This window comes from Corylus avellana, chromosome 3 (assembly GCF_965113065.1).
Source record: "Corylus avellana chromosome 3, dhCorAvel1.hap1.2, whole genome shotgun sequence".
Taxonomy (NCBI): Eukaryota; Viridiplantae; Streptophyta; class Magnoliopsida; order Fagales; family Betulaceae; genus Corylus; species Corylus avellana.
The window spans coordinates 4,077,068-4,102,369 of record NC_142492.1 but is presented as its reverse complement, the minus strand read 5'-3'; the positions used below and the strand labels follow the sequence as shown (position 1 = coordinate 4,102,369).

At 35.9% G+C, this 25,302-nt stretch overlaps 3 protein-coding genes across 7 annotated transcripts; 2 read left to right on the top strand and 1 right to left on the bottom strand.

The window, feature by feature from the left end:
* The first annotated feature begins 1,361 nt into the window (after window positions 1–1,361).
* AGD5 (ARF-GAP domain 5) lies at window positions 1,362–8,335 on the top strand. 2 transcript variants are annotated; one of them, XM_059586856.2, is made up of 11 exons: window positions 1,362–1,616; window positions 3,198–3,256; window positions 3,508–3,598; window positions 3,706–3,760; window positions 3,873–3,963; window positions 4,103–4,328; window positions 5,679–5,904; window positions 6,051–6,238; window positions 6,474–6,719; window positions 6,819–6,877; window positions 7,788–8,335. In XM_059586856.2, the coding sequence occupies exons 1-11, from the start codon at window positions 1,566–1,568 to the stop codon at window positions 7,945–7,947; spliced, it is 1,452 nt and encodes a 483-aa protein (XP_059442839.2). In that variant the 5' UTR covers window positions 1,362–1,565; the 3' UTR covers window positions 7,948–8,335. The 2 variants fall into 2 exon arrangements, with proteins under 2 accessions (XP_059442839.2, XP_059442840.2); XM_059586857.2 differs by having other exon boundaries at window positions 1,364–1,616; window positions 5,682–5,904.
* Window positions 8,336–14,842: 6,507 nt separating this feature from the next.
* On the top strand, window positions 14,843–16,832 carry LOC132174903 (cotton fiber-like protein (DUF761)). Of its 2 annotated transcripts, none has more exons than XM_059586647.2 (2): window positions 14,843–15,517; window positions 16,055–16,832. In XM_059586647.2, exons 1-2 carry the CDS (start codon window positions 14,905–14,907, stop codon window positions 16,435–16,437), a joined length of 996 nt encoding a protein of 331 aa, XP_059442630.1. In that variant the 5' UTR covers window positions 14,843–14,904; the 3' UTR covers window positions 16,438–16,832. The 2 variants fall into 2 exon arrangements, with proteins under 2 accessions (XP_059442630.1, XP_059442629.1); XM_059586646.2 differs by having other exon boundaries at window positions 16,052–16,832.
* A 2,071-nt stretch (window positions 16,833–18,903) lies between these two features.
* CCDA (cytochrome c biogenesis protein family) lies at window positions 18,904–24,038 on the bottom strand. 3 transcript variants are annotated; one of them, XM_088514600.1, is made up of 13 exons: window positions 23,916–24,038; window positions 23,637–23,715; window positions 23,091–23,225; window positions 22,380–22,435; window positions 21,899–22,029; window positions 21,706–21,791; window positions 21,563–21,594; window positions 20,926–21,087; window positions 20,494–20,566; window positions 20,281–20,381; window positions 19,614–19,706; window positions 19,499–19,545; window positions 18,904–19,177 (listed from the first exon to the last, which is right to left on the bottom strand). In XM_088514600.1, exons 2-13 carry the CDS (start codon window positions 23,713–23,715, stop codon window positions 19,102–19,104), a joined length of 1,071 nt encoding a protein of 356 aa, XP_088370726.1. In that variant the 5' UTR covers window positions 23,916–24,038; the 3' UTR covers window positions 18,904–19,101. The 3 variants fall into 3 exon arrangements, with proteins under 3 accessions (XP_088370726.1, XP_088370727.1, XP_059444941.2); XM_088514601.1 differs by having other exon boundaries at window positions 23,091–23,231; window positions 23,646–23,715; XM_059588958.2 differs by having other exon boundaries at window positions 23,091–23,231; window positions 23,916–24,037.
* Between the last annotated feature and the right edge of the window lie 1,264 nt (window positions 24,039–25,302).

Below are 25,302 nucleotides of genomic sequence, written 5' to 3'. Positions count from 1 at the left end.
CGCACTAGGACATCAATGGTAACCAATATAGTTTACGGTAATCAGACATTGAGATTTCTATAACAGGAATGTGTATGTAATCACTTTAAAAAAAATATTAACTACTCACACGCGTAACATATTTTCAACGTGAGACTTATACCCATTAAATCTTACTCTCAAAGAAAAAAAAAAAAAAAAAATCTTTGATATATGCTTGGCCGAAGATACGAACAAGAGGATGAACTATCAAGCCATGTGGACATCACATGGGCACCCCCAATACCTTTTTGCCATCCACTTCTTATTAAGTGGATAGATAGATTCCCACTATAATTCCTCCACTTTTTATTGTTTTCATCCATCAAACTAATGAGCCTATGACCTATTCTGCTGTAAAGCTCCTGCTCAACAGCAATTCAAATTTGCCATTTTACCTTTTAAAATAATAATAATAATAATTGCTATATTTCTTACAAACAGAAATGCAGTTTTGCATTTTTAGAATCTATCTCGTCTACATTTTCGCTAAATCAGCATGTTTTATCGGCCATTGATTTATTTATTTATTTAATTAAAGATAAATGAAGCATGCCAACTCAATAAAAATGTAGGCAAAATAGGCGTTAGAATGCAGAAAAGCGTTTCTATTCTTACAAATATTATTAAATCTTGATTCTCCCAAATTAAGATGTAGTTTGTGTGATAATTAGCTCTAGTAGGTGATGAAAATTTTTTAGAATTTTTTAAATCTTTAATTTCAAAAACCAATATTAAATATTTATTAAGTGCCCAAGCTATCATATATATGAGAAGGAGTAGTATTTAAGATGAGTTTGGAGCTTATGTTTAATCTGCTTGATCTACTTGAGCCACTGTTTTCCAAACAACTCACAACCTACCTAACCAAATTTCAAATGCACTTTTGGTTGGTAGGCTTTTTTTTTTTTTTTTTTTTTTTCATTATATATATATATATATATATATATATATATTCTCATTTTATTATTTGTTTTTAAAATTAAAGAAAAATTAGCAAAAAACCAAAAAAATAATAATAATACACACAGAACTCCTAAAAATATAAAACAGTATTCACTTTTATATTACATTAAAACATTTTTTTAAAACTAAAACTAAAAATTACCACAAAAAAAACACATTAACAAACAAAACCTATTTTTTGCTGGCTTGTGCAACTCTGAAATAAAAGTCGTTGAAACCTGTCCACTTATGATTCGACTGAGCCAAAGCGCACAGAAACTTGTGTAGACCCCTCCACTCATGATCCCACCATCCACACGTGCCGGAGATTAAAAAACTCGGCCACCAAGCTCAGGCGCACACGCGCGGAACGCCAAGCCAGGGAAAATAAAAGTCAAGAGCGACCACTGCTTCCATCCCTCTTTCTTTCCGCGTCGCTTAGTAATCAGAGACGGCGAGTTAGAGAGAGGAGAGAGAGAGAGAGAGAGGGTGTGAAAAGACCAATTTGACCTCGTTCTTCTTCTTCCTCTCTCTTGTGCTTCTGGTTCATATATTTGATTTGTTTTTTGTTTTTCGTTTTTTTGTTTGTTTGTGCGGACACCATGAACGAGAAGGCCAACGTTTCCAAAGAGCTCAACGCCAAGCACAGAAAGGTCCGAAATTCTCCTCCTCCTTCTTCTTCTTCCTATTCTTCTTTTTATTTGCTGTAGGCCCCAATATTTGATGAAATGTTGAGTTTGCCACACTGTTTTTCCCCCAAAACTACCTGTGATCATTGATCTTCGATTATGCTATTTGATTGGGTGCTGAGAAATGGAAGACACAGGAAGGATATTTTGAAACTTTTGGGGGGATTAATTTGCCGGTGTATAAGATTTGGGAACATTTCGGATTTGATCTGTGTGGTTTGGACCTGAAATGTTCTTGGTCCATTGATTGGTTGATCGGTGCTAATTGTTTTCTATCACAGATTATGTGCTGAGAGATAGAGATCACCTTTTTTTCCCTTTAATTTTGTTGTATTGGGGATTTGTGTCGGATTTGAACAAGGTTATTTATCTGGTTGACGTTGGACACTTTTATTATTATTATTTTATTTCTAATTTGTTGGGGGGGTTGGGGGGAGGGGGGGGTTTGAGTTTTGGATGCTGAATTTAGAATATGGGTTCAGTAGGTGTGTTTCTATTTGATTGAATGGTGTTTACGTCAAGCTTATGTTGTAAAACGTGTTGTCTTTAATTAGATTCACGGTTCTTATCAGTCTTATATGGTGTTTGCTTTTAACATTATCAGTTTGTAATATTTGGGCAATGAGAGAGATTGATTGGGTTGTTGGAGAATTCGTAGGATTTGCTTTGATTATTTGTTAAACCCCTCCTAGATATGCTGTGATAGGAGTTTACATCTATTTGAATCTTACACGATATAATATATTGTTTATGACTGGGTTTTATCAAATATGCAATTTTTTTCAGTAGAAAACTATGCTACCAGAACCTAGTGTGCTTTTTTTCCCCTTTTTCTGTCGGGTAGGTTTTAATTTGCTACTTCAAGGTGATGTGGCACATGGAAACAGAAGGGTTGGAATTCTTCTAGGATTACATCATACATATGTACTGCATCTCCTTTCATTCTTATTCATGTAAAACATTTTCACAACCATATAGTTATTGATTATATTTTTTAAACTTTGTGGGAGGATATAATGGATATCCTATATATAGGGCAGCCATCAATTTTCTGCGCTCAAGTCTGTCTATCATATTATAAACTTGACTTGCAACCGCATCATATTGGTTCTTTTGGTTGGTGGACCCTTCCCAGACTGGGTGTATGAGGAAAAGTATATTTGTTTCACATGACAATGGGAAAACATGCCAAATTATATTTCTTCAAGCAGTTGCTTGTTATATGAGATGCATATGTGTAAATATTTAAACTAGAATTGAGATCATTGGGTTGAATTTTGGACCTATGGACCATTTAAGAGGCATTTATCAATTTCCCTGTTGTTTCTTGTACACCATTTTTAGTTCGTTCTTTGACCTAATGTAATGGTTCTACTGTGCTTAATGATGCCAACACTGTGTTTTCGCTCTTGTTCGTTCAATTTGGTTTTCGTTTTTGTTTGTATGCTGACCTTTGCTTCAATGTTATCTACTTTTCTTGCTCCTCCAATCTGTTCTCTCATTACATTCTTATCTAGTTATCTTTACTGTTTCAAATTTATGCAGATACTGGAAGGACTTCTTAAATTGCCGGAGAACAGGGAATGTGCCGACTGCAAAGCTAAGTATGTAACTTTAAAAATTCTGAAGAGATGATCTGGATATTATAATGACTTCGATCTAGGTATAATAGTTTTATAACGAGGAAGCCAAAAGAGATGATTTAAAAAATGTTCACTAGTAGAGTTCTAAGTACATTTCGAAGAAATTCACTCAACAATAAGATTTTTCTTTGGTTATTCCAAACATAAGCATGTTGTTAGTTCAGTACATTTTACTTGGATAAGTTGCTTATAATGAGCTAATTGCTATGCAGAGGTCCAAGATGGGCTAGCGTGAATTTAGGCATCTTTATATGCATGCAGTGCTCTGGGATCCACAGAAGTCTTGGGGTACACATATCAAAGGTGATATTTTGCATCTTACATCTCAATTATTCTGTTTCCACTTTCAAATTTATGAATTTTCTTCATGGTAGGCTGATTTGGATATTCAAAAATGGCTTTGGTTGCAGGTGCGGTCTGCTACCCTGGACACTTGGCTTCCGGAGCAGGTTGCCTTTATTCATTGTAAGCTTTTCTTTTAGGTCATGAACTTGAACTTTTCCTTATTGATTTCACGTTGAAGATTGAAAAACTGCCTACACAATTTTAATTTGTTTTTTTTTTTGTTTCTACATAGCAATGGGGAATGAGAAGGCAAATAGTTACTGGGAAGCAGAGCTACCCCCAAATTACGATAGAGTTGGAATTGAGAATTTTATTCGTGCAAAGTATGTAAAGAGTTAGCCCTAGGAGCTAGTATATTTCTTTATATCATTTTAGCGCATTGTTATCTTTGATATGTGCATCTGATTACAATAATAAGATTACATTTTTTTTAGTTATGCTAATAATAGTGTATAATTCTAGGTATGAAGAGAAGAGATGGGTTTCAAGGGATGGAAAACCTAAATCACCTACTAGAGTGCAGGAAGACAAGGCTTCTGTGCATTGGCAAAGGCCTGGGGAAAGAATTGGGCATGGCCATATTTCTAGTTCTGAAAATACATTTGAGGAAAGGAAGAACACTCGACTGCCCGGTACTGCTTCTGCTACAAGAATTAGTGTTCCTGTTCCTCCTAAAGGACCTGAGCAGGTATCTTGATTTGTTTTTCCTAGTTGATTACCATTTGTTATTGTGTGTCTTTCTTTTCAAAAGACATACCTGTTTGGAAAAGGTGAATACAATTGAATCTCATGGCTTCCAAAGTATCTCTGAATGAACTCTAATCCTTTTTGGTTCGGCAATACCAATAGAATGCTCGTAATATTCAGATTTTCAGTGGGCAGTCTTTGGTGAAGACTAGCCCATCCTAGTAGTCAGGGACAAAACTAAATTGGGGCCATGGTCCCTAATCGTATTCTCTTCTAGTGAGACAAAGCTGTAGCAGTTCAGTTTATAGTTTCTGAGAGGGAGCCAATCTAGTTACTTTAACAATCATTAGAACACTGGTATCATCTTTAGGGTTGCTTTTATCTATTACTCCTTAAGTCGCCCAGATATTTGCAGTACTGCACAACATAAAACGTCCTTTTCTAGGTGGTTGGTTTCTGGATATCCCCGATGTGGGGAAACAAATCACAGTGATCCCTTAGGGGTATCACAATGGAACACACACTTTCCTAAATGATTTGGATTATGCATATCAAGTGAAAGGGGTAAACAATTTCTAATTTGGTCACTTATTTCAATCAACAGTCAAAATCAGGTAAATAGATGAGAATCAAATATTTAACTTGTGTTTTTTGAAAATCCACCCTATTGGTTGGATTGAAACTTAAATATTAAAATTATTGTATTTGTTAATCACTGAATGCCGAAGTAAATGGCCATTCTTGGGAACCTATATTGCCATTTTGCTCCCACAGATTTCTTTCCAGATACCCATACCTAAGCCATCCTTTTGCTTTTGGAAGCATAGTGACGGGTTAGGAGAAAACTAGCCAATGTATTAATCATTGTGGTTATCTTGATAAACTATAAATATCAAGGCGTATCTGGAAGTATTTAAGTCGTCATAGTTTTTTGATTTCTATATAGATTATGTAGCTACAGTGTTTTGAGCACGAGACTTTCAAATCAACGAATGGATCCTTCTCTGAGCCTTTGCTCCAAGGACCGGTTATAGGATGGCTGTCATATGAGGGTGATAAATTTGACCATTGCCATAATTATTGATGACATTCAGAAGAAAATTGTCGAATCAAATACCAATGCTGCATTAGCTATGTAGTGAAGGGATTATGGACTAATCTATACAGCATTATTTAATGCATTGTTTTGTCTCCTAATCTATACTGGCTAAGACTGGTCAACCTACATGAATCCAGTTTTTCCCTCATTTCTTTCAAAATGATTATCCTTTTCTGTTATCAACCTTTTTGTCTAAATTTGAAAATAGATATAATGCATAGGTTCTTTATGAATGACATATATACATACTAGCAGGTTACTCCTGTTCCGAAGCCTCAACATGTTGAGAAAATAGAAACGGCACCAGCAGTGCCCCAAGCTGAAGCAGCAAAGCAGGCTTCAGATGCTGCTTCCACTGTCTCTCCACCAAAAGTAGACTATGCAACCGACCTTTTCAACATATTATCCATGGATGGTCCAAGTGAAAATGGCTCAGGGGCAGCTTCACATGATGATAATGCTTGGGCAGGTTTTCAGTGTATGTCTCTACTGGCCACCTCTTTTCACTTACTGGATCATCAAAGCTGTCTTGCTAGTTTCATCCCTTTTTTTGTGAACATGTTTTTTGCAATTGTGTTGAGGTTGAGAATCATGGTTGTGATTTTATCTTTATGGTTCTTGCAGCTGCAGCTGCTGATGAAGACGTGTCAACAGCCGAAAAAACTGGTCCAACAAAGCCGGTCGAAAATAGTCCCCAATCGACTACTGGAATTGAGGATCTTTTTAAAGATTCACCATCAGTAATGCCTGCTTCAGTGTCAGAGAAACCCAAGAAAGATTTGAAAAATGATATTATGAGCCTTTTTGAGAAGGTATATATTTCACCATCATTTACAAAATTACAAGATTTCTATGAAGTGTATGTGACAAAAACTTTAGGTAGCTTTATTTTTTATTTATATAAATCTTCTATTTTCTATTTGGATTTCCAGTGTAAAGGTTTATTTTTCTAATTTAAAATTAGGCTTAATTGATTGAGCTGGTAAATTTTGAAAAACCAACAAATAAGCAAATAAGCAGAATATGAATTCATGGTTTGAGTTGCAGTCGAGTATGGTGTCACCATTTGCTGCTCATCAACAACAACTAATGATGCTGGCTCAGAAACAGTCCCTTCTGATGGCTGCTGCAGCTAAATCTGTTGGTGGGGAACCGAAATTTATTGGAGCTATGCAACAACCTGGGTCCAACGGCAGTATCAATTTGTCTGCTCAAAGTTGGGCAAATGCTGGCCCTCAGATTCCTGGAATGATAATGCCAACTGGTGGGCAGAGTGTACAGACATTCATGCAGGTAAAAGTCCATAGTTGGGCTTTCCTAAATTCATAGTTCTTTTTGTAGTAACTTCTATCTAGGGAATTTCTCATTTTGTTATATTTCTTCCTGGGTTAGACAAGGAACATGGGAGCAGCACATCCAGTGGGGAGCTCTGTTCCATACCCTACATCTAGGTATGTTGTTAATCTTTTTTTTGGTTGGCTAAAAGGATTTTGGGATCTCAAAAATAGAAACCAACAGTTGTTTCAGAGAATTGTTTTTTTTTTTTATAAGTAATTTCAGAGAATTGTAATCTATGTTAAGTTGTTTTAGTTGTCAACTGAATTAGTTCTAATTTCATGTGAACAATTGAGTTAAATATTAGATGCCTAGTTGGTGTTTGTTTGGTTGCAAGGCCTTTTGATGTCATGGTTACTTGCGTAATGGGTCTCTTATCCCAGCCATTGCCTAATGGGAAGTCTCAAGCTTTGTTTAGTAGCTTTTGTCTAGACAGCTTTCAGGAGGTATGAACATTTGTTTAGCATTCTTGTGTTCCTCATTTGTTTAGTGTTCTTGTGTCCCTATCGGAAACTACCCATATGCAAGGACTCCACCCTACCTCATTTCAACTTAAATTCCTGGGATATGTTTTTGCTGCCCCAAATGCCTCATTTGGTTTGAACCCGCAGCCTGTTGCTTCGTGTGAAGGAATATCAAGAAGTACATATTTTTCTTGCAAACGATGCTTATATTAAGGATTTTCGATGAGGAAAACGGTTGCCTTCGTTGCAGATAAATACTAACAACAAAATGCTATTCTTACAAAGATGGTTGTCTTTGGGAATGCTCTTGCCTCAAGTTTTGGTTTTTATTCTTTCAGCATTGTTTTTATTTCTACAAATTACTCTTCACTTCACAATTTGATTCTTTTTCTCACTTTTTTCTCCATTTGTTTTGTTATTTCCTGTGGTTTGCTCTAATGATCTGTCTGGAGGTGAAAGTGAATCTGCACCTTCCCACAGCGTGGTTGTTAATGTCCCCCGTTGTTTTGCTAAACACCGTAAATCTTCATATTCATAATTGTTGCCATTCCTTTGTTTGCAGCCTTTATTCCATGGGCCAAGCTACCCCAGTCAATGGCGCCACAACCACTGGAGTGAGTAAACCTCAACCAGCATCTACAGTATCATCCGTTCCTGCTACGCAATCAGGGAAGGATTATGATTTCTCCTCATTAACGCAAGGGATGTTTGCAAAACCCTGAGCAGCCTTTTGGGGTGACAACGCTCGATTCGCCATACTACTATACGAAAATAGTTGGAATTACAGGAAAATAGCACTTGGGGAGTTTTCTCACCTGTACTCGGGGTTGTAAACCATTTGTAGAGGCAGTTCAGTTTTTTTTTTTTTTTCTTCTTTCATTTCTGAGTGATTTCATCATTTGTATGATTAGGTGTATCTGGAGTAATAAAGATGAGTTTAGATTATTTCAATTTTAACTACTTTTTCCCCCCGCAATTTGCATATTTGTTGATAGACTTTCAGAGTGACGAAAACGAGCACCCTTCTAATAAGTCCTGGAATTTTTGGAAGCATATGGAAAATGAATATTTGAAATTCTTAATCTATAGCAACTTGGATATTTGATATTTTATGCTGGATTTTGTGTATTGCTGTATCTGACTGGGTGGCCTTGTGATAACTCGGAGTTAATTATTATTGTTGGCTTCTTGCGTATATTGTATGTCAATTGGGTTAGATACATATTTGTCAAATGTGGGACAAGCCCGTGAATCCCATGCGTAATAATTACGAAAGGCGTGAATGACATAAAATATAATTTTTAACAAGAAAATGGGAAGGAGGTGGGTGATCTCACCCAACAAGATGCCATCCACCACCTTCCCTCCACCAGCAACCCATGGAGGTTTTGGGTGGGGCGACCAACCCCTGCCTTCACTAATGAAGGGTGTGGATGGGTCACCCTCCCCCTCCCCCTCTTTTCCTTTTTTTTATTTTTTTATTTTTTTTACCTGGGCATTTCTATATATGTTAAGCTACTTTATTGGGTTTGACATGATTTTATGTTTACATGTCACAATTTTTGTTAAAAACCCTAATAACAAGTATACAGAGGAAGCGATTTGATAACGAACCATACCTTGAAGAGTGATTTAATCAATTTTCTTTTTGTTTTTACCATATGTCAAGCTAAGCTCGCATTTTTATATATGGAGCTAATTTATTGGGTTCGATATGGTTTTATGCTTACTATCACAATTTTTGTTAAAAACCTTAATAACAGGTATACAGAGGGAGCGATTTGATAATGAAGCATACCTTAAAAGTGATTTAATCAATTTTCTTTTTTCTTCTTGTTTTTGCCATATGTCAAGCTAAAGTTGCATTTCTATATATGTGGAGCTAATTTATTAGGTCTGATATGGTATTATGCTTACATGTCACAATTTTTGTTAAAAACCCTAATAACAGGTATACAGAGGCAGCGATTTGATAACGAAGCATACCTTAAAGAGTGATTTAGTTAATTTTAAACCATATGAAATGATTTGATAAAAAAATTAAATCTCATGAAACTCTACGAACATTTTTTTCTATTTCTTAATGTACAAAGTATTTTACATATTTATTTATAGAGATAGATAAATCAAACCAGAACTTCAAATGCTTTTAGCTTGATTTAAGATCTTAATTTTCAATTTAATATATCTGAGATATGAGTTTAGGCTCATTCTAAATTTGAGATCTCCATTAGCCTTTTCATTAAAAATACAACTTGAATTGTTGTGAGAATATAATTAAGTCCCTTAGATTAAAGAATATATAATTTTTTTTTTCTTCAATCAAACGACATTACTTTACTCCAACATTGAATTGTTGTGAGAATATGATAAGAAGCCAGGCTTATGGGTACCATACCTCCTCCCATCACTCTCTCTAAGAAGCTCCAAACTGGTAGGGCCCCACATGATCCACGTGTCTAGCTTCCCAGCCAATCAATATCTAACATTTCTTTTGTTTTGTTAGGAGATATAGCTCCATCGAATCCATTATTGAGAAGAATATGCAATGATCTTTTTGAGTCTTCAAAGTTAGGCACATATTTTAGACTTGTGAGGAAAGAACAAAATATGACGTCGTTTTGGACGATTGAGAAGTGTAGACCGTGTAGCAGACTAGCCACTAGAACTTGTATGCGGCTAACCACCCACGAAGGCGTGCCTCTCCAATCTCCATCATGATACGTGTCAATAATCCCTCAATTGGACGGTGCCATCAAATTGTACGGTCATAAATAGCTTCCCATTATTGCACTCTTTTTTATGAATACTTCATATACTTTTTGTACTTCTGGTCAAATAATATTAGGTCATCTTTGGACGGACTGAAAATTGGGTAGAGAATCGCCATTTGTATTGGTAGCAATTATTGCATCAAAATATTAGAGAGTTAATATAGGATTTATATGCTCAAATAACTAGGGTTTATAATCCTATTTGTTTGAATCTGATGAGAATGTTCTCATATTTTTTATTCAAATTGTGAGCAATTTGATAAAAAAATTGCTAAGGTTCCGGTTCTCAAAAAACTGCCACGACTTGACTTGAAAGTCTAATACATTTGGGTTCAAATTCTTCATCGTCAAGTACTTAAAATATTCAATTAAAATGTGACGTGAATTACAGAAAGAGATAATGTTTGAACTCGACACCGTTATTCTAATACCACGTTAAATTATCAATTTAGAAAAAGTCTACTTGCCCTCCTCAAACTAACACTCAGTTGATAATGTTTTCTCCAAACTTTCAATTGAGACTATGTCTCTTCAAACTACCAAAAACTGTTAATATCCTCCAATGACAAAAATACCCTTTAAAAAAAATAAAACTAAAGCTAATTTAAAAAAAAAAAAAAAAAAAAAAAAAAACAAAACAAAAACTAGGGTATGGAAATTAAAAATAAAAAATAAAAAATTAATGTTACTGTGCTCCCGTTGGCATTTTCAACTCAAAATAAGCTTGCAAAACAAGCATTACCTCCGACTTTCAAATGTGTCACCCATATCTTCCAACCTTAACTCTCCAAATGCATCTCCTTTTGACTTTGGTTCTTATTTTACTACACAAAACGTGAACCAGATGGTGCCACGAGTACATCCATGTAGCCAACTTGTCAACTTGATCCTTTTGTCTCACTTGACTAGGGAAGCCCCGCCACCACACATCTGGTTTGGTAGAGAATTGAGCTCGTCTTGACCGTGGATTCTCTGCACATAGTTGCGTGTTCCTATGGCTCATGATTTCCCCAAAACCCAAATTAGTCTGAGAGTCTCCCATTGAGGTAACCTAGCTTTGTGGTTTTCAGGGTGGTCGGTATTTTTTAGGAGTGGGACAAGGACGTACGGCTAAAGAGTGAACCTTTCTATCTCACTAATTTTCGTTGTTAAAGATATGCTTCAATCTTCATGCTGACTAACTTATCATGATTCATATATAATGAAAAGCACCTGTCTTTTCTTTTTCTTTTTTTTTTGTTATTAATTAAGTTGTTTATATTTCTATGAAATTTCGACAGCATGACAACCTAATTATAGGGTTTGGACATTGACGGGTCCTAAAAGAGACTACCGGCAGGCTCAAATTACTTATTTCAAATTCTCATGAATTGATTGACACACCAGTCATCTAAGAAAATTGCGGGACTATTGGAGGAGTACTTAGATGTCAATAAGCTCATAAGAGGTCAATCTGCTAAAAAGCCCAACTAACTTCCAGGAACGTGAAATAGGGTCTCGCTAGAGACCCGATGGCTTATTGACTTGACAACCCATAGTCCAACTAACAACAAGGATCCAAATGTAACATCACCACAAGAATGTTGTTTAGCAGCAAATCCGCCTTCCGCCAGGTCAGCTAACACAATGCTCACACCATGTTACCTTCCCTAACACGCGAAAAGAGAAAATATCCACATCAAGCAATAAATTATTGGCTGGAGGCTCTCCCAAACCCTAAATGGATGTTGGCCTATATAAGAAACCAATGTAAACCTCACATGTATGAAATTTAACCCTTAGTAAAACTCAGCCAAAATAATACTCATTCGTCATACACTTACTAACTTGGGCATTTGAGCGGCTTCACTAGATCCCACTGATGAACCCTTCTAATTCAATATTCCCTCTCGAGTAATACTAAATAATAAACAAGTATCTCCCTTTCATCCACCAAAATTAATGTGGAGTGGTCCCTCATAGCATTTGGTAGATGAAAATAAATGTTTTGGTTGAGAGACCGCACCACATCAATTTTTAGTAAATAAAAGGTAAATACTTATCCAATATACAACATTACTCTTTCTAAAAGGCGGTTTTAAAATCACTATAAATCATTGCACCAACACTAATAACGTTGGTGGGAGAATATGAGTTTATTTTATAATTTGTTATTCTCGCACAAATGTTTGTATAAATCTATTGAATTGATAAAATAAATCTATCATTAAGAGTATCAATGGAAAGGTCCTCATCACAAGCACATGGACTTTTCAATGTTAATTATTGTTACCCAACCCAAAGACTTTCTAGTGGAATTTTTTTTTTTTTTTTTTTTTTTTTTTTACATGTCCACACAAGAGAAGGGAGAGGGAGGATTCGAACTAGTGACCTCCACTTCATTAAGCGTGGTCCACAGCCGATTGAGCTATCTCTTGAGGACCTTTCTAGTGGTAATTATAATTAATTAATCTCACCCAAATGTTTATTAATCCTGTTTGTTTGGCTGCTATATATTATATAAAGAATGAGAAAGTTATCATTGGGTGATTTAGTCGGCATGAGATTAAGCCAAATTTCATATGCAACTTTTTGGTCGTATTTGTCGTTGCGTTACTTGTCAGACTACTTGTTACATTTTGTTTTACTTGGTAATTACTTCACGTTGTGGTCGGTTTTTATTTTATTGTCGCGATCGTGGTCGGCTAAGTGTGCGCTCTCTGAGCCGGTGGGCACGTGGGGAGCCCAAAAGACACAGCACCCATGGGCCGGGAATTCAGGACCCGGAGTTAACGGTCAAATAAAATATAGCCGTTGCGAGGCGGTATATCCTTAGACTATTTAAAAGATTCTGACACCATCCCGCTGCATTCTTCGTTAAAAACTCAACAATAACATTAAAAAACACAGAGAATTAACATGTATTTAGATTCTCTAGGATGATTATTAATGCAACCAAAGGTTGACAACACGACAGAGTTAACCGCCTCTCCAAACATCTACACAGATAGGGATTCTGGCTCGGTTTTTGCGAACCACGTGGCAAGGTTGATTTGGGACAACGTAGTCTTTTTTTTTTTTTGGGTGATTTTAATCTTAATTGAACCGTCTGTTAAGGTAAAAGTTCGACTTTCAAAATAAAAATAAGATTTATTTCCGTTCAAATAAATAGAATTATATTCAATTAGTTATAATAGATGAGTAATTTTATGAGTTGAGATTTTCGACAACCTGGGTCATCCCAGAGTCACCCAGAGTCTGCTAAATCTAACATGGCCAATTTTTTTTTTTTTTTTTTTTTTTAATTAAAGAAGAGAGATATTAAAGAGAAATCAAAATTTAAAATATTAGCACTAAATTTGAGGTATTAGCACAAAATTTAGGATGATCGAATCTCTTTTAGGTGATACAAAACCCTAAAGGGTTAACCTTCTATCCATAAATTTTAGTTTTGAACCTAAAAACAAGTTTTGAGGCATTAAAAATTAAATATTAATTTATAAAAATTTAACTAACCAAAAACAAAAAAAAAAAACAATTTTTTTTTTTAATATATGTCCTACGCTAGGCTGCCTTTTGGCGGCCGCATAGCAGGGCTCGTAATTTTATATTTTTACTTTTTGAGAGGACAAAAATACATTTATTTTATAAATAACTGAATATTATCCAATTCAAATGAAATTAAGAGAATCCTTCTAAAACTGATGTGACTTTTAATATCACAATTAAATTTTAGATGAATCATACTTGAATTTTGATCCAATAGTGATTTTGAAAGCTACCTCAGCTTTAGGAGGATTTTAGGAGGATAAAAAGATGGTACCTAACATTACTCGAATCATAATTCCAAAATAAGAATTTAAGTAAAGTCTACTTATCCCCTTCAAACTATCACCCTAATGACAATCTATCCCCAAATGATCAATTACGACAGTTTACCTCCAAAATTACCAAAACAATGACAATGTACCCCCCAATAGTAACAAAATGATGAAATTACCTCTATAAAATTTGCAATAAGACAAAAATGCCCTTAACAATTTGAAAAAAAAAAAAATAGTATTTTTGTTTTTATTTTAGTAAGGGTAATTTTGTCATTTTTTTTAAATTAGAGGTACATTGTCATGGTTTTAGTAATTTGGAAGGGTAAATTCTCGCAATTGATAATTTGAGAGTTAAATTGTCATTAAAATAATAATTTGAAGAGATTAAGTGAAATTTAATCTAAAAATTTTTAATTCTATTAATATTAATTGTCCTACTGCTTTTATTGATAAGACTGAGTTAGACGTATCACTAAACGCTTGATATTTTTATCATTTATGCCCGTCTCAATAAACATGTATTACTATAATCAGGAGCAGCTAGAATAATTATAATACAATTGTCATATCATTGACACGAAGCAAGATCCTGATTTTTTTTTACTAAATACTCTTTGTCATGATCACGTAATATTGAGATATCTAAAAAGGACTTCTACTGATGGAGAACAAATATTAAAAAGTTTTTTTTTTTCTCAGTCACTATGGATCGTTTTTTCAGTCAGCAAAGCGTGGACACGTATTATAATCCCAATTGTCAAGACTGCCACATAGCAAACGCTGACGTGACAACCTGCCAACTCCTCATCTACAGATCACGTGTTCATCCACATGGAACAGCTCCGGGACCCACCCACCACATTTTCACAAGCCCATCATCGTAAATTCCTTTCATCGCAAGCAATCGAACCCATCCATGCCTTCCAATAAAAAGACATTTCTTCGTAATCCAACGGCCCACGTTTCACCACAGAGTCACAGACGCTTCTCCTTATAAATTACCCGGCCCTCTCATTTCTCCACCACGCTCTCATTCTCTTCGCACTCTTTGGTTTCCAGAAAATAATTAAGAAGAATCTCAAGCTCTCACAACGGCGAGAAAATGGCGTACTTCTCAGCGAGTTCGAGCTATAGCTGGAACCTTTCTCTGAAGCTTGTCCTGATCTCTACCGGTGTGCTGACCATGGCTTTGGCGCTGAAGGTCTCGGCTCCGGTGGTATCGGATTTCGTGGTATCCGAGATCCCTTCGATTTGGAGCTTCCTGCTGTCCTGGCTCAGGCCTCCCTACCTCTACATCCTCATCAACTGCATCATCATAAGCATCTTCGCCTCATCAAAGCTCCAGCCGAGACCCGACGATCCGGCGCCGGAGATGCTGGCGGCTCCGCCGACACCGACTCCGGTGAAGGATGTACGTGAGGACTATGTGGCTTACGGAAACGACGACATTTTGAGTAGGTACGTTTACGACACGGCGAAGGCTTCGGTTCCTGTGGTGCGGGGGGTCGATTCGGAGGGAGTGGAGAAGACGTCGAGCAATGAGATCTTGATGAACGGTGGTCATGAGGCTGTGCTTCCGGGGTCGGCGTGGGACGGCGGGCTTCTTAAGCAAGACTCCTTGGAGCTTCTGTTTTCGAACAATGAGAAAGAAAATGAGAAACCGCCGGTTTCTGCCAGATTCGCTCATCGGAAGCCTGTGAAAGCCAGTCCTGAAGGTATTCTCTTCCCCCCCCCCCCCCCCCCCCCCCTTCTCTCTCTCTCTCTCTCTCCGTTTTATTATTTGTTTTGGAATTTTTCGGCGAATGTAAATCTGGCCGTTATGATTAAGTCCGTCACTCCGGCACTTCAACGGTTATTTTCTGGAAAATAATTACTTCACCGGTGGCTTTTTCCGATCTAGATTTGCGTGCCGCTGATTTTTTTTTTTAAAAGCAAAATAATATTCATTGTAATTCAAAATTCAACGTTTTTAAATGTCGAAATTACCCTCGCCTTTTCGCATATTTTTGTAGTGGTGGACCATTTGATTGAAATCGATCTTAAAAAGTGGGACACAGATCCGCTGAGACCACATGTCATCTGTTGCTATCAGGACTACCTGAACATTTTCTCTCTTTGCCACTCAAAGTTGAAATTGCCCCTACTATTTTTCTTTGAATTGCACCTCAGTAGGCACGGTTTTGATTCTTTTGAATAGACAGTGGCAGAAAGGGTAATTAAGTTAACAATTTTTTTTGGTACTTTTGCAGCAGGGAAGGCCTTGGGAGTGTCGAGGCCGAAGCGGCAGGAGACGTTAGAGACCACGTGGAAGACAATAACGGAGGGCCGTTCGATGCCGTTAACGAGGCACCTGAAGAAGTCCGACACGTGGGAACCGCACATGCGGCGCAACAACCAGCCAACGGACGAGAATACCCCTCCTCCGAAAATGAAGAAGTGCGAGACGTTCCCCGACCGAAGCAACAACTCGTCGCCGGGATCGGTACGACTCAAGAGGGAACCGTCGCTGAGTCAGGACGATCTGAACCGGCGAGTGGAGGCGTTCATCAAGAAGTTCAACGATGAAATGAGGTTGCAGAGGCAGGAGTCCTTGAACCAGTACCGCGAGATGATGATCCACCGTGGAGACCAATAGATTAAAAAAAAGAAAAGGAACAAGACAATTCGGTTGGTCAGCATTTTCTGATTTTCTCTTTGGGGTCAAAAGAGAAAGAGAAAAGGTGAAGAAAACCCCAATGGATATGGGATTTTTGGTGGTTTGAAGTAAAAGGGGTCTGTAAAAAAAGGGTGTAAGTCTTAGAAATTGTGATATAATTTCCCAAATTTTCTTTGGGTGGGATTTGGAATGGTAAGAGAGGCAAGTGAGCTTGAATTTTGAAAGGTAGTTGGATTTGTTGAAAGTAGTTCGGATTTAGAAATGATTAGTGATGTGATTAGTGGATGGATATTAATTGCTGATAAATTTCGTCATCAATATTCAAGACAGACAATGTTTACCTGACGAAGATATTGTCATTGTCTTAATCATTATATCGGTGTGTTTTTATTTTTCCTAGTAAGATTGAATTTGACGATTTCTTGAATGTTTTTGGTTTGTAATTGTTCTTGGCCCCTCAACAGAGAAAAATCTAAACGCCACTCAAATGTCTTTAACATGGCTGTCGATTATGGGATTGATAAATGATGCAAATGTTTTAATAAATTTTGAATTTTAATTTCGTAAAACCAAAGTCTCTTGGCACCTTTTCGCACCATCATTTTGGTAAATTTAATCAATGATACTGATAAGTTTAATTAAACTGCTAAGAATTTTTTTTTTTTGCACAATAATAAATATTTTATCATGAAGATCAACTTCGATCTAATTTATTACTTGCTATAACATCGGGTTATGCTATCATTTTGATGCAAGCAAGTTTTTGTCGGTGATGTCCCAAAGGGGCAGATCCAGTAGTTCATTTTTGCAGAGACATAAATAAAATAATAAAATATAATGATAATTTCTTTTTTTTTTTTTTTGTTCTCTTTTTATATATATATATATATATATATATATACACAATTAAAAATATAAATTATAACACAATATGATTATCACAAAAAAGTATATTTATGAGACTTCATAAATATATGCCAAATTGATATATCAGTTAACATGTAGACACTAGTACAAAAATAAAGAAAAATATAAAGTGTCTAAAATTGCATTCAACGTGATCTTAGAGAAACAAAATTATCAAGTATCAAATTTGAATTGAAGCTTTTGAAAATTGTTCATTCAATGTGGACAAGTAAATTATCTACAATGAACCCATTCTCCATTTTGTTACAAAGTCTTGTTTTAACAATCTTCATAACTGAGAATACTCGTTCGGTAGTTGATGAACAAAGAATTAGGAATTAGATGTATGCAAAACCCTAGATTTAAAAGACTTACCGTTTTTCTTCTTGTTAATCTGTTGATGGGATCATGGGAAAACCCAAACAATAAGAGTAGGCACTGGGGCAGGCAAGCAACAGCGGAATCAGCAAAAGAATAACTGAATAAGCGAATAAAAGAGAGTTTTTTTTTTTTTTTTTTTTAAGGTTAGGTTTGGACTTTGGAGGGGCTGGGTTTTTTAAAAAATAAATAAAAATAAAAATAAAAATTGGAGGGGCTGGACTATGGGCTAGGCAATATTTGAAATAAAAATATATGAAATTTTTTTTAAAAATAAATTTAAGCAGGAGCGTCAGCCCCTACATCTTTGTGAGTAGATCCACCCCTACTCAAGGGGTAGCTCAATTGGCTAAATACCACGTCTCATGAAACAAAAGTTAATAGTTCGAATCTTCCTCTGTTCTTGTATGAACATGTAAAAAAAAAAAAAAAGTTTTTGTCGGTAATTGACCAAAGCCTTTTGAGCTCGTTTAAAAATACATGTAAATTGTACATAATTGGAATTGGGTAGTGGCAAGGCAATGGGGGTAGCAATACAGACGGAACCCTAATATTTGGCGGTTGGCACTGTATTCATGTGGCCAAGAAAGCTTGAAAAAACGTGCGAGTTCTGGATAAAGATCTTCAAAGGTGTAGAATCATGTCACCGTAGATCATGGCCACGTGTAATACAAGGTTTATCCTCCACCGCTTCACGTAAAAGCCTACTATATTGGGCACTCTTTCTTCTTCTCTGCACTCAATTTCAACACCCAACCAAATTGAGAGTAAGCCCTACTGATCTTATCTGTTCCATTGCAATTAATGATGGTAATGCCAAAATTGTAGAGGAAACTTATGCTCAACACTTGGGCTTTATGGTTTCAAGGTTTTTGGATGGATCTCGCATCTATGACGTTACACCCGCTTCTACTTTCACACTTTCATTTTTAAGTTTTTTAACTTTACTTTTAAGATTACTATTGAATCAAAATTCAATAATGATCAATCTCAAATTCAATAGTGATTTTCAAAACTACGTCAAAAAGATAGTGTGAGAAGGTGAGTGTGGAAGTTGAAGTGTGTATCTTCATTAATATTTGATTAATATTTCAAACTTGGGTTGAAAAATAGGACAAACCCATATGCATGTGTAGTTTCCCTAATTAACTAACATTAATCTTGGGCTCAATCTGAATGAGGAAAAAATTAAACTTTAAATTCCTTCACATTATTGAATTGAAGTTATAAAGAGAGGAGAAATAGTGTGGTGGCAGGAGCAGAAGAGAATATATTGTCTATGTTCAGCAGCTTCATCTACTTAATTTTTCTTTTTTCTTTTTTCTTTTTTCTTCTTCCTATACATCAAGAAGTAAATCTCTACATTGCCATAGTAGTGACTGGGAAAAGCCTATCCAAGAAAGTATAAACACCCCCTCCTAACAGAAGTGCACCACTGCAAAAGCAACCAATTCAAAGCTGCATCAGAAGCAAGAAATCTAAGCAATGAGAAAAACAGTTCATGAAAGACACGTGCACATCATTTCTACATGCTTGCAGGAGTGGGAGTGATCGATATGAGTCATGAAAGTCAAGTCTACCACCACTCCTGTGAACATGTGACTAATGATGACTGAGAATTTCTTTTTTCTTTTAAACGGGGATTAATTTAAGAATTGGTTGTGGCTGCCACATCAGTATTATAAGATAGTTAAGAGATAAAAATGTTGTTTGTAGCATTACTCTTCATATATATTACATGTTTTCAAGTAACTACCTGATTGGGTTGATCCATGCCGAGAACTTGCGAAAAGAAAGCAGGCTCTGTAAACATACAAGCATTAATATTTGCTAAGAAAAATTTACAACAAAATGCAATGCTAAGAGCATACCTGCAATGCTCCAGCGAAAGAAGCAGCAAGAAGCAGAGGAGCAACATAGCCAGTTGTGTATGTCAAAAGCAGGCTGCCTCCTATAACTGGATCCTGTTATATATTGAACATGTCCTGTTATTTATCTATTAATCATGACAAGAGTAAAAATATTGTACTCTGTTTTGAGTGAAACTAAAGATAAATGTGGCTAAAAAAATTCAAAACATCAATGTACATATAGTCCGTTTAAAGCTTTCTTTCTTTCTTTTTTCCTTCTGACATGCATGTTCACATCAAAGCCTCCTCTTTTATTGAACTCTTTGAATTGATTGACAAATTGTTAAGGTTGGGTGTCTCAAAAAGTAAGATTTATCTTCCATGACATGTAGTGATATAAAGAGTTTCTCCAGAGAATCAAGAATAAAAAGAACTCTAGCCACCCATTCATTAGCATAAGTTTGGTGTCCCTTAGCAATATTGAAGCACTTACTCATAAGTGCTAACTTGGTACTTATCTATGAGCTAGTGAGTCCTAAGCCAGTTACAATAAATGTTAGCTTCCTCTATGAGAGAGAGAGAGAGAGAGAACAAATAGCAAACATGTGAGGGCATTCATATTATATCTGCAGTCTCAAAGATACTCAAAGCTTTAAAGACATATAGCAAAATAAACATTTCAAAGTACCTTGGACGTAGCTACATATCCAAGCAGAGTGGCCAACACTGGTGTACTGCAAGGTGAGGCAGCTAAAGCAAACGTAAGCCCAGCAAGATATGCTTGCACACCTAACATGTCAAATTTAATTTAAATTTGGAACCTGTAAGCAATTTAGACAACCAGATTCATGCAAACAATGAGTACTCGAGACACCAAGGGTAAAATAAAAAGGCCAATTACTTGATGGGAAGTTAGCAGCCGCAGCACGGGGATCAAAGTTGTTAAAAAACGAGGGGAGTTGTAAGTCAATTACCTGTAAATTAGCCATTAGATTAGCACATAACTAGAAGAGGTAGTATTAGGAAAAAGCTAAGTCAAACAAAGTCTAAGGGGTTAAATTCTCAAATTCTATTAGCACCTTTTGAGAATATTGAAGCCTTTGAGTAGGCTTGTTTCCTAAGCCTGATCACTTCACTAATTTGTTTTTGTTTTTTGATGAATAACTTCCCTAAAAAATTATAAGCACACTTGAAACAGCACCAATACTCTAAAATGACAATTATTATGTCTTTTCAAAGATTACAGCAGTTCAGTAACTGACACACTTAGCCACAGATCCTATGATGAAGGTGGCAAAATACACAAAATACAAGAAGCAACATGAATCAATACCTCAAGGAGGTTTAGACCCATAATAACAGCTAAACCAGAAGCAGCTACAGGTAATCCTTGCCCGATCTGTCCATATGCCTTTCCAGCAAATGAGGCTGCTATGCCTAGGACAGCTAGTGTGGTTGCCAATCCCAATGAGAATGCAATGGAATCCCCAATGATCTGACCAAATGAATGAGAGAGAGAGAGAGAGAGTGAGTGATATGCAATCACATAGTAAGGTTATGAAGATCTAAACTAATACATATAACTAAAAAATACAAGGAAATATGTAGTACAAGTATCAAAAGATATGTGTATCTTGCTTAAAAGCTAATCAACTAGAATAATCAGTGTTTTCAAAATATATTGAGGACAAATAAATTTGCTAGTGAAAATTCAATTGAGGTCCCTGATGAATATTCGGTGGCAAAGTGCTGAGGCATATAAATTCTTCTTCTTTCAGGACCATCTCTTTTCATCACATGTGAGACTAAAGACCCAACACCTAGAATTAACTTAAATGAGTATAACTTGTCAACATATTTCATAGCGAAGTTCAATGTCTCAGTAAAGATAGAAAGATGCTACAACACAACTGGGGCAGAAAAAGTGAGCAAAAATATGAATAAAGGTAACTCATTCAGGAAGTCATTACCTCTGCTCTACTTTTCCCAGAACCAAATGCTCCTGTATAATTCCAATCAATCCAGAAAACAGCATATGATGAGATCCAAATTTATGATGCTGCATTATTCAAAGAAAAAAGTTTCCACTAGATCTGCTATATACAATACTCACCAATGTAACCAAGGGTCAGTGGTAATACACTTAGCGTACAAGGAGAAAGGCTGGTTACAAGCCCTGCCCCAAAGATAACTGCCAAACTGTCACAAGGAATAAGTAGCGAAAGTCAGAGCAATAGAGAATGCTGAATAAAATCTTCAAAAACACCAATGCAAACATTGAGGACAGAGTGTAGGACTGAACTTACCTTGTAAAACTGAGAGCTGATAACTGGTCCTGGACAGCTTCATTAGCCTGTTGTCCAGCTGAAAATAGGAAGCCTCCAAACAAATCTCCAAGACCTCCATCAGCCAAATTATAAACAGAGGTGGCTCCTTCCTGATATTAAGGAAAATAATTCTAGTTCTTGATATTATTCATAAGAAGCATAACTTGGACACTGACTTTGGAAGATCGCATGATCTGTAATATGCAGACCAATGTTTAACCTTATGAGACATTAACCTCAAACATTCTTCGAAAGGGTTAGGTTGATATAAAATGCAAATTTGACAATCAAGCAATAATGAGAAATTAGAATTAGAATTGAAAAGATCAATAAAAATATATTACATGCTAGAATACTCAAAAAATGGCAAGTCACGCATGATACCCAGTGTGAAACGCATGAATGGGCACACATGAGATTAGAGGACACTATTGCAAACAAAGTAATAGCAGATTCTCACCAATATATCATTTGTACTCACAGCCCTTGCCGTGTTAGTTCCCACCAAATTCACCGCTGGAAACAGCAGAAATAGAAAGAGATGTTCACCAATGCAAACAAGTATACCAAAGATCTATTTTTGCAGGCTATATTTTAACCAGAAGTTTGAAAGGAAAAAGGGGGAAAGGCAAGTAGAATTAACAAATTCAATACATGCAACCAACATAATTGAGTTTTCATCCAATAAAATAGACTTTGATAGGGACTCGAAATTTGGAAATCTGCTGTGCCTAATCTCATCAGACAATCACTATGCTAATACAATAACTCGCTCCTCACTGTTTCTATTGTTGAAGTGCAGGTAGATTCTGAATTTACAAGGAACTTTTTTTTTTTTGTTCAGCAAGTTACATAAGCATGCGGTAAATCATGAACCCACGACCAAATGCCCATTTGACCTAAATCACATTGGTGATTTTAAATTGCTTAGGCAATTGAATCACATAAAAATTGAGATTAAATTTTTTTTGGGAGAAAAAAAAAACAACAAAAAATTTGAAAAACTCTCTACATAATATATGAATCTTTCAAGTGGCGTGCAATTATTATAGAAATGAGCAATAGCTCTTTACCAAAACAAGGGAAACAAAGCTAAAGGAAAAAGAGTAAAACTTATTAAAAACTACTAAATAGTAAATCAACAACATCAAGAAAGCGTACAGGTCCTTACCTGCGATGGCATTTACAAATGTCTTAACTTGAAAACTACTGCTTCCGGCATGCTTCGACAACAACACACTATCTCTGTGACCATCCTCAGCCTTGGGAGATCTCTTAAGCATCTTGATTGGCACTATATATCCACCTTTACCTTGAAATATATGAGTAAGAGGTTCATTTGTGGTAGATTGTATATTTGTATCAAACAAAGAAAGAAATAAACAAAAAATTTATTCGCAAATGCAAATAAAATTGTTAGTATCTACATCCTGACAATCTACCATGACTCAAAAATTCATATAAAAATATATTTATAAATCAAACAACTTGGAAAAAAACAGAGAGAGACACTTGAGATATCAAGTTTGGTGAATTTTGACATTAGAAAGGTCAGCTAAAATCAATGCCACAAAATGTTAAAGATGATGTAAAGAAGAAAAATGAGATTTTACCCATGTGGGCTCCCCTAAAAACTCCTAAAAATCCCCAAATTTTGGCATGTAAAAGGTTCTTTGAAGGCCTCCAATACACACACACACACACCCAATTAGCTCACCGTGAATACCGTTTGTACTGGCATACTTGCAACTGGAGATTGTGCAAGAACTACGGCAGTGGTTTATAACTAAGCTCATCTGCAAAAGTTTCAAAGAAAGTCGCAAATTAACAACAACAAAAAAAAGTAACTAAAGGTTAGCTGAGGCGAGCTAGTTTCCGATATGATAAGAAAAAACCAAAAAAATCGAAAATTTTCTTTTCATTTTACACGGTTTTCACAGCAACCAAACAAAGGACAAAAGAATCTGCAAAGTTTGAGAGAGAGAGAGAGCTCTACCTTCGATTGTTTCGTTAAGCAGCGAAAATGAACATTGATAGTTGATACTATTACTTCTTGTCTAACGGCTCTCGCAAGAGAATTACTTCTTGTCTTTTTGTCAAAGGCCAGATATTTATTTGGAAAAAATGATTCAAACTCACTTCAAGTGGTTTTCCTCATTTGCAATAAATGCTCCTTTGTGATATTAATAATATTATAATGTTCGTGGAGGTAGAAATAACCACACAAAAAAAAACTCTTTTATCAAATTTTGTTAATACAAATTTTATGTATAATTTACTCTTGAAAACTAGCTTGGAACACTCACAATAGAGTAGCTAAATAACATTTTTATCTGAAATGACTAATTAGATTTGTTAAAAAAAAAAAACACACATTGAATTAGCAAAAAAAAATGCAAAATAGATATTTTGAGTATTTGTAAACAGTGTCCCGCAACATAGAGCGGGAATTGTTCACATAACTATTTTATTTTTTTATTATTTCTCTCACATGCTCTCTCTTTTTCCCACTTTTATTTTTTTCATTCTCCGCTATCTCTCTCTCTTGCATATCACATCTCTCTCTGCAGACCACCGTTTCACACGGCATAAGCACGGTTAACATTGCACTTGAATCATGTGGAACATTTAAGATTGTAACATATCACCACGCTCCGGAGCCGACATCTACGACGACTTATTCTATCAACATTGACTCGAGAATAACACTTTCTTTTTTTGTGATTCCACTCATCTGTTAGTATCGATTAACTTAATACGATACTCATTCATAGTATTAAGACATTTTGATTCATCTTCTATATATGTCGCCCCTTCCCTCACTTAACCATAAAGAAATGATGCTCTATGTACAATAGCGGCACGAATGAATTGGGGAACTGGTTATGGAGGGTTTCGTAATTCATTTGAAAATGTTGGATCGAAAGAAGATCGAAGTTTCACAAGATGACAGCTAGACTTAGTATGCATCGATCACAGACTCACAGTACAAGATGGATGATTGGGAAGGAACAGTTGCACTGAGTGAGCCTGTCTGCGATGATCTCATGCAGATGGATGAATTTCAAGGCTGGAAATGTTGTGGTTCTGCTATGGAAAGACAGAGAAAGTAAAATAAGATATTCTGGTCTCTGAAATTATCCTGATCCTTGTAATTATTTTTTACTCTTTCATTAGTAAATATAAGTAGTTATCTTCATTGAATTTGATCAAGTGTGCAGATGTCTTGTTCTAGTCAACACAAATCTGCATTGCTTTCAAGCTTTTGATCTACTCCTTAGGTTTCAAACAAACCTCGTACTTTTCTCTTACAAAACGTTGACAGATGGTCATGTCGGTAGTTTTACATTAATTATGTATTTTCTCCTTGCAGAATCACTAGA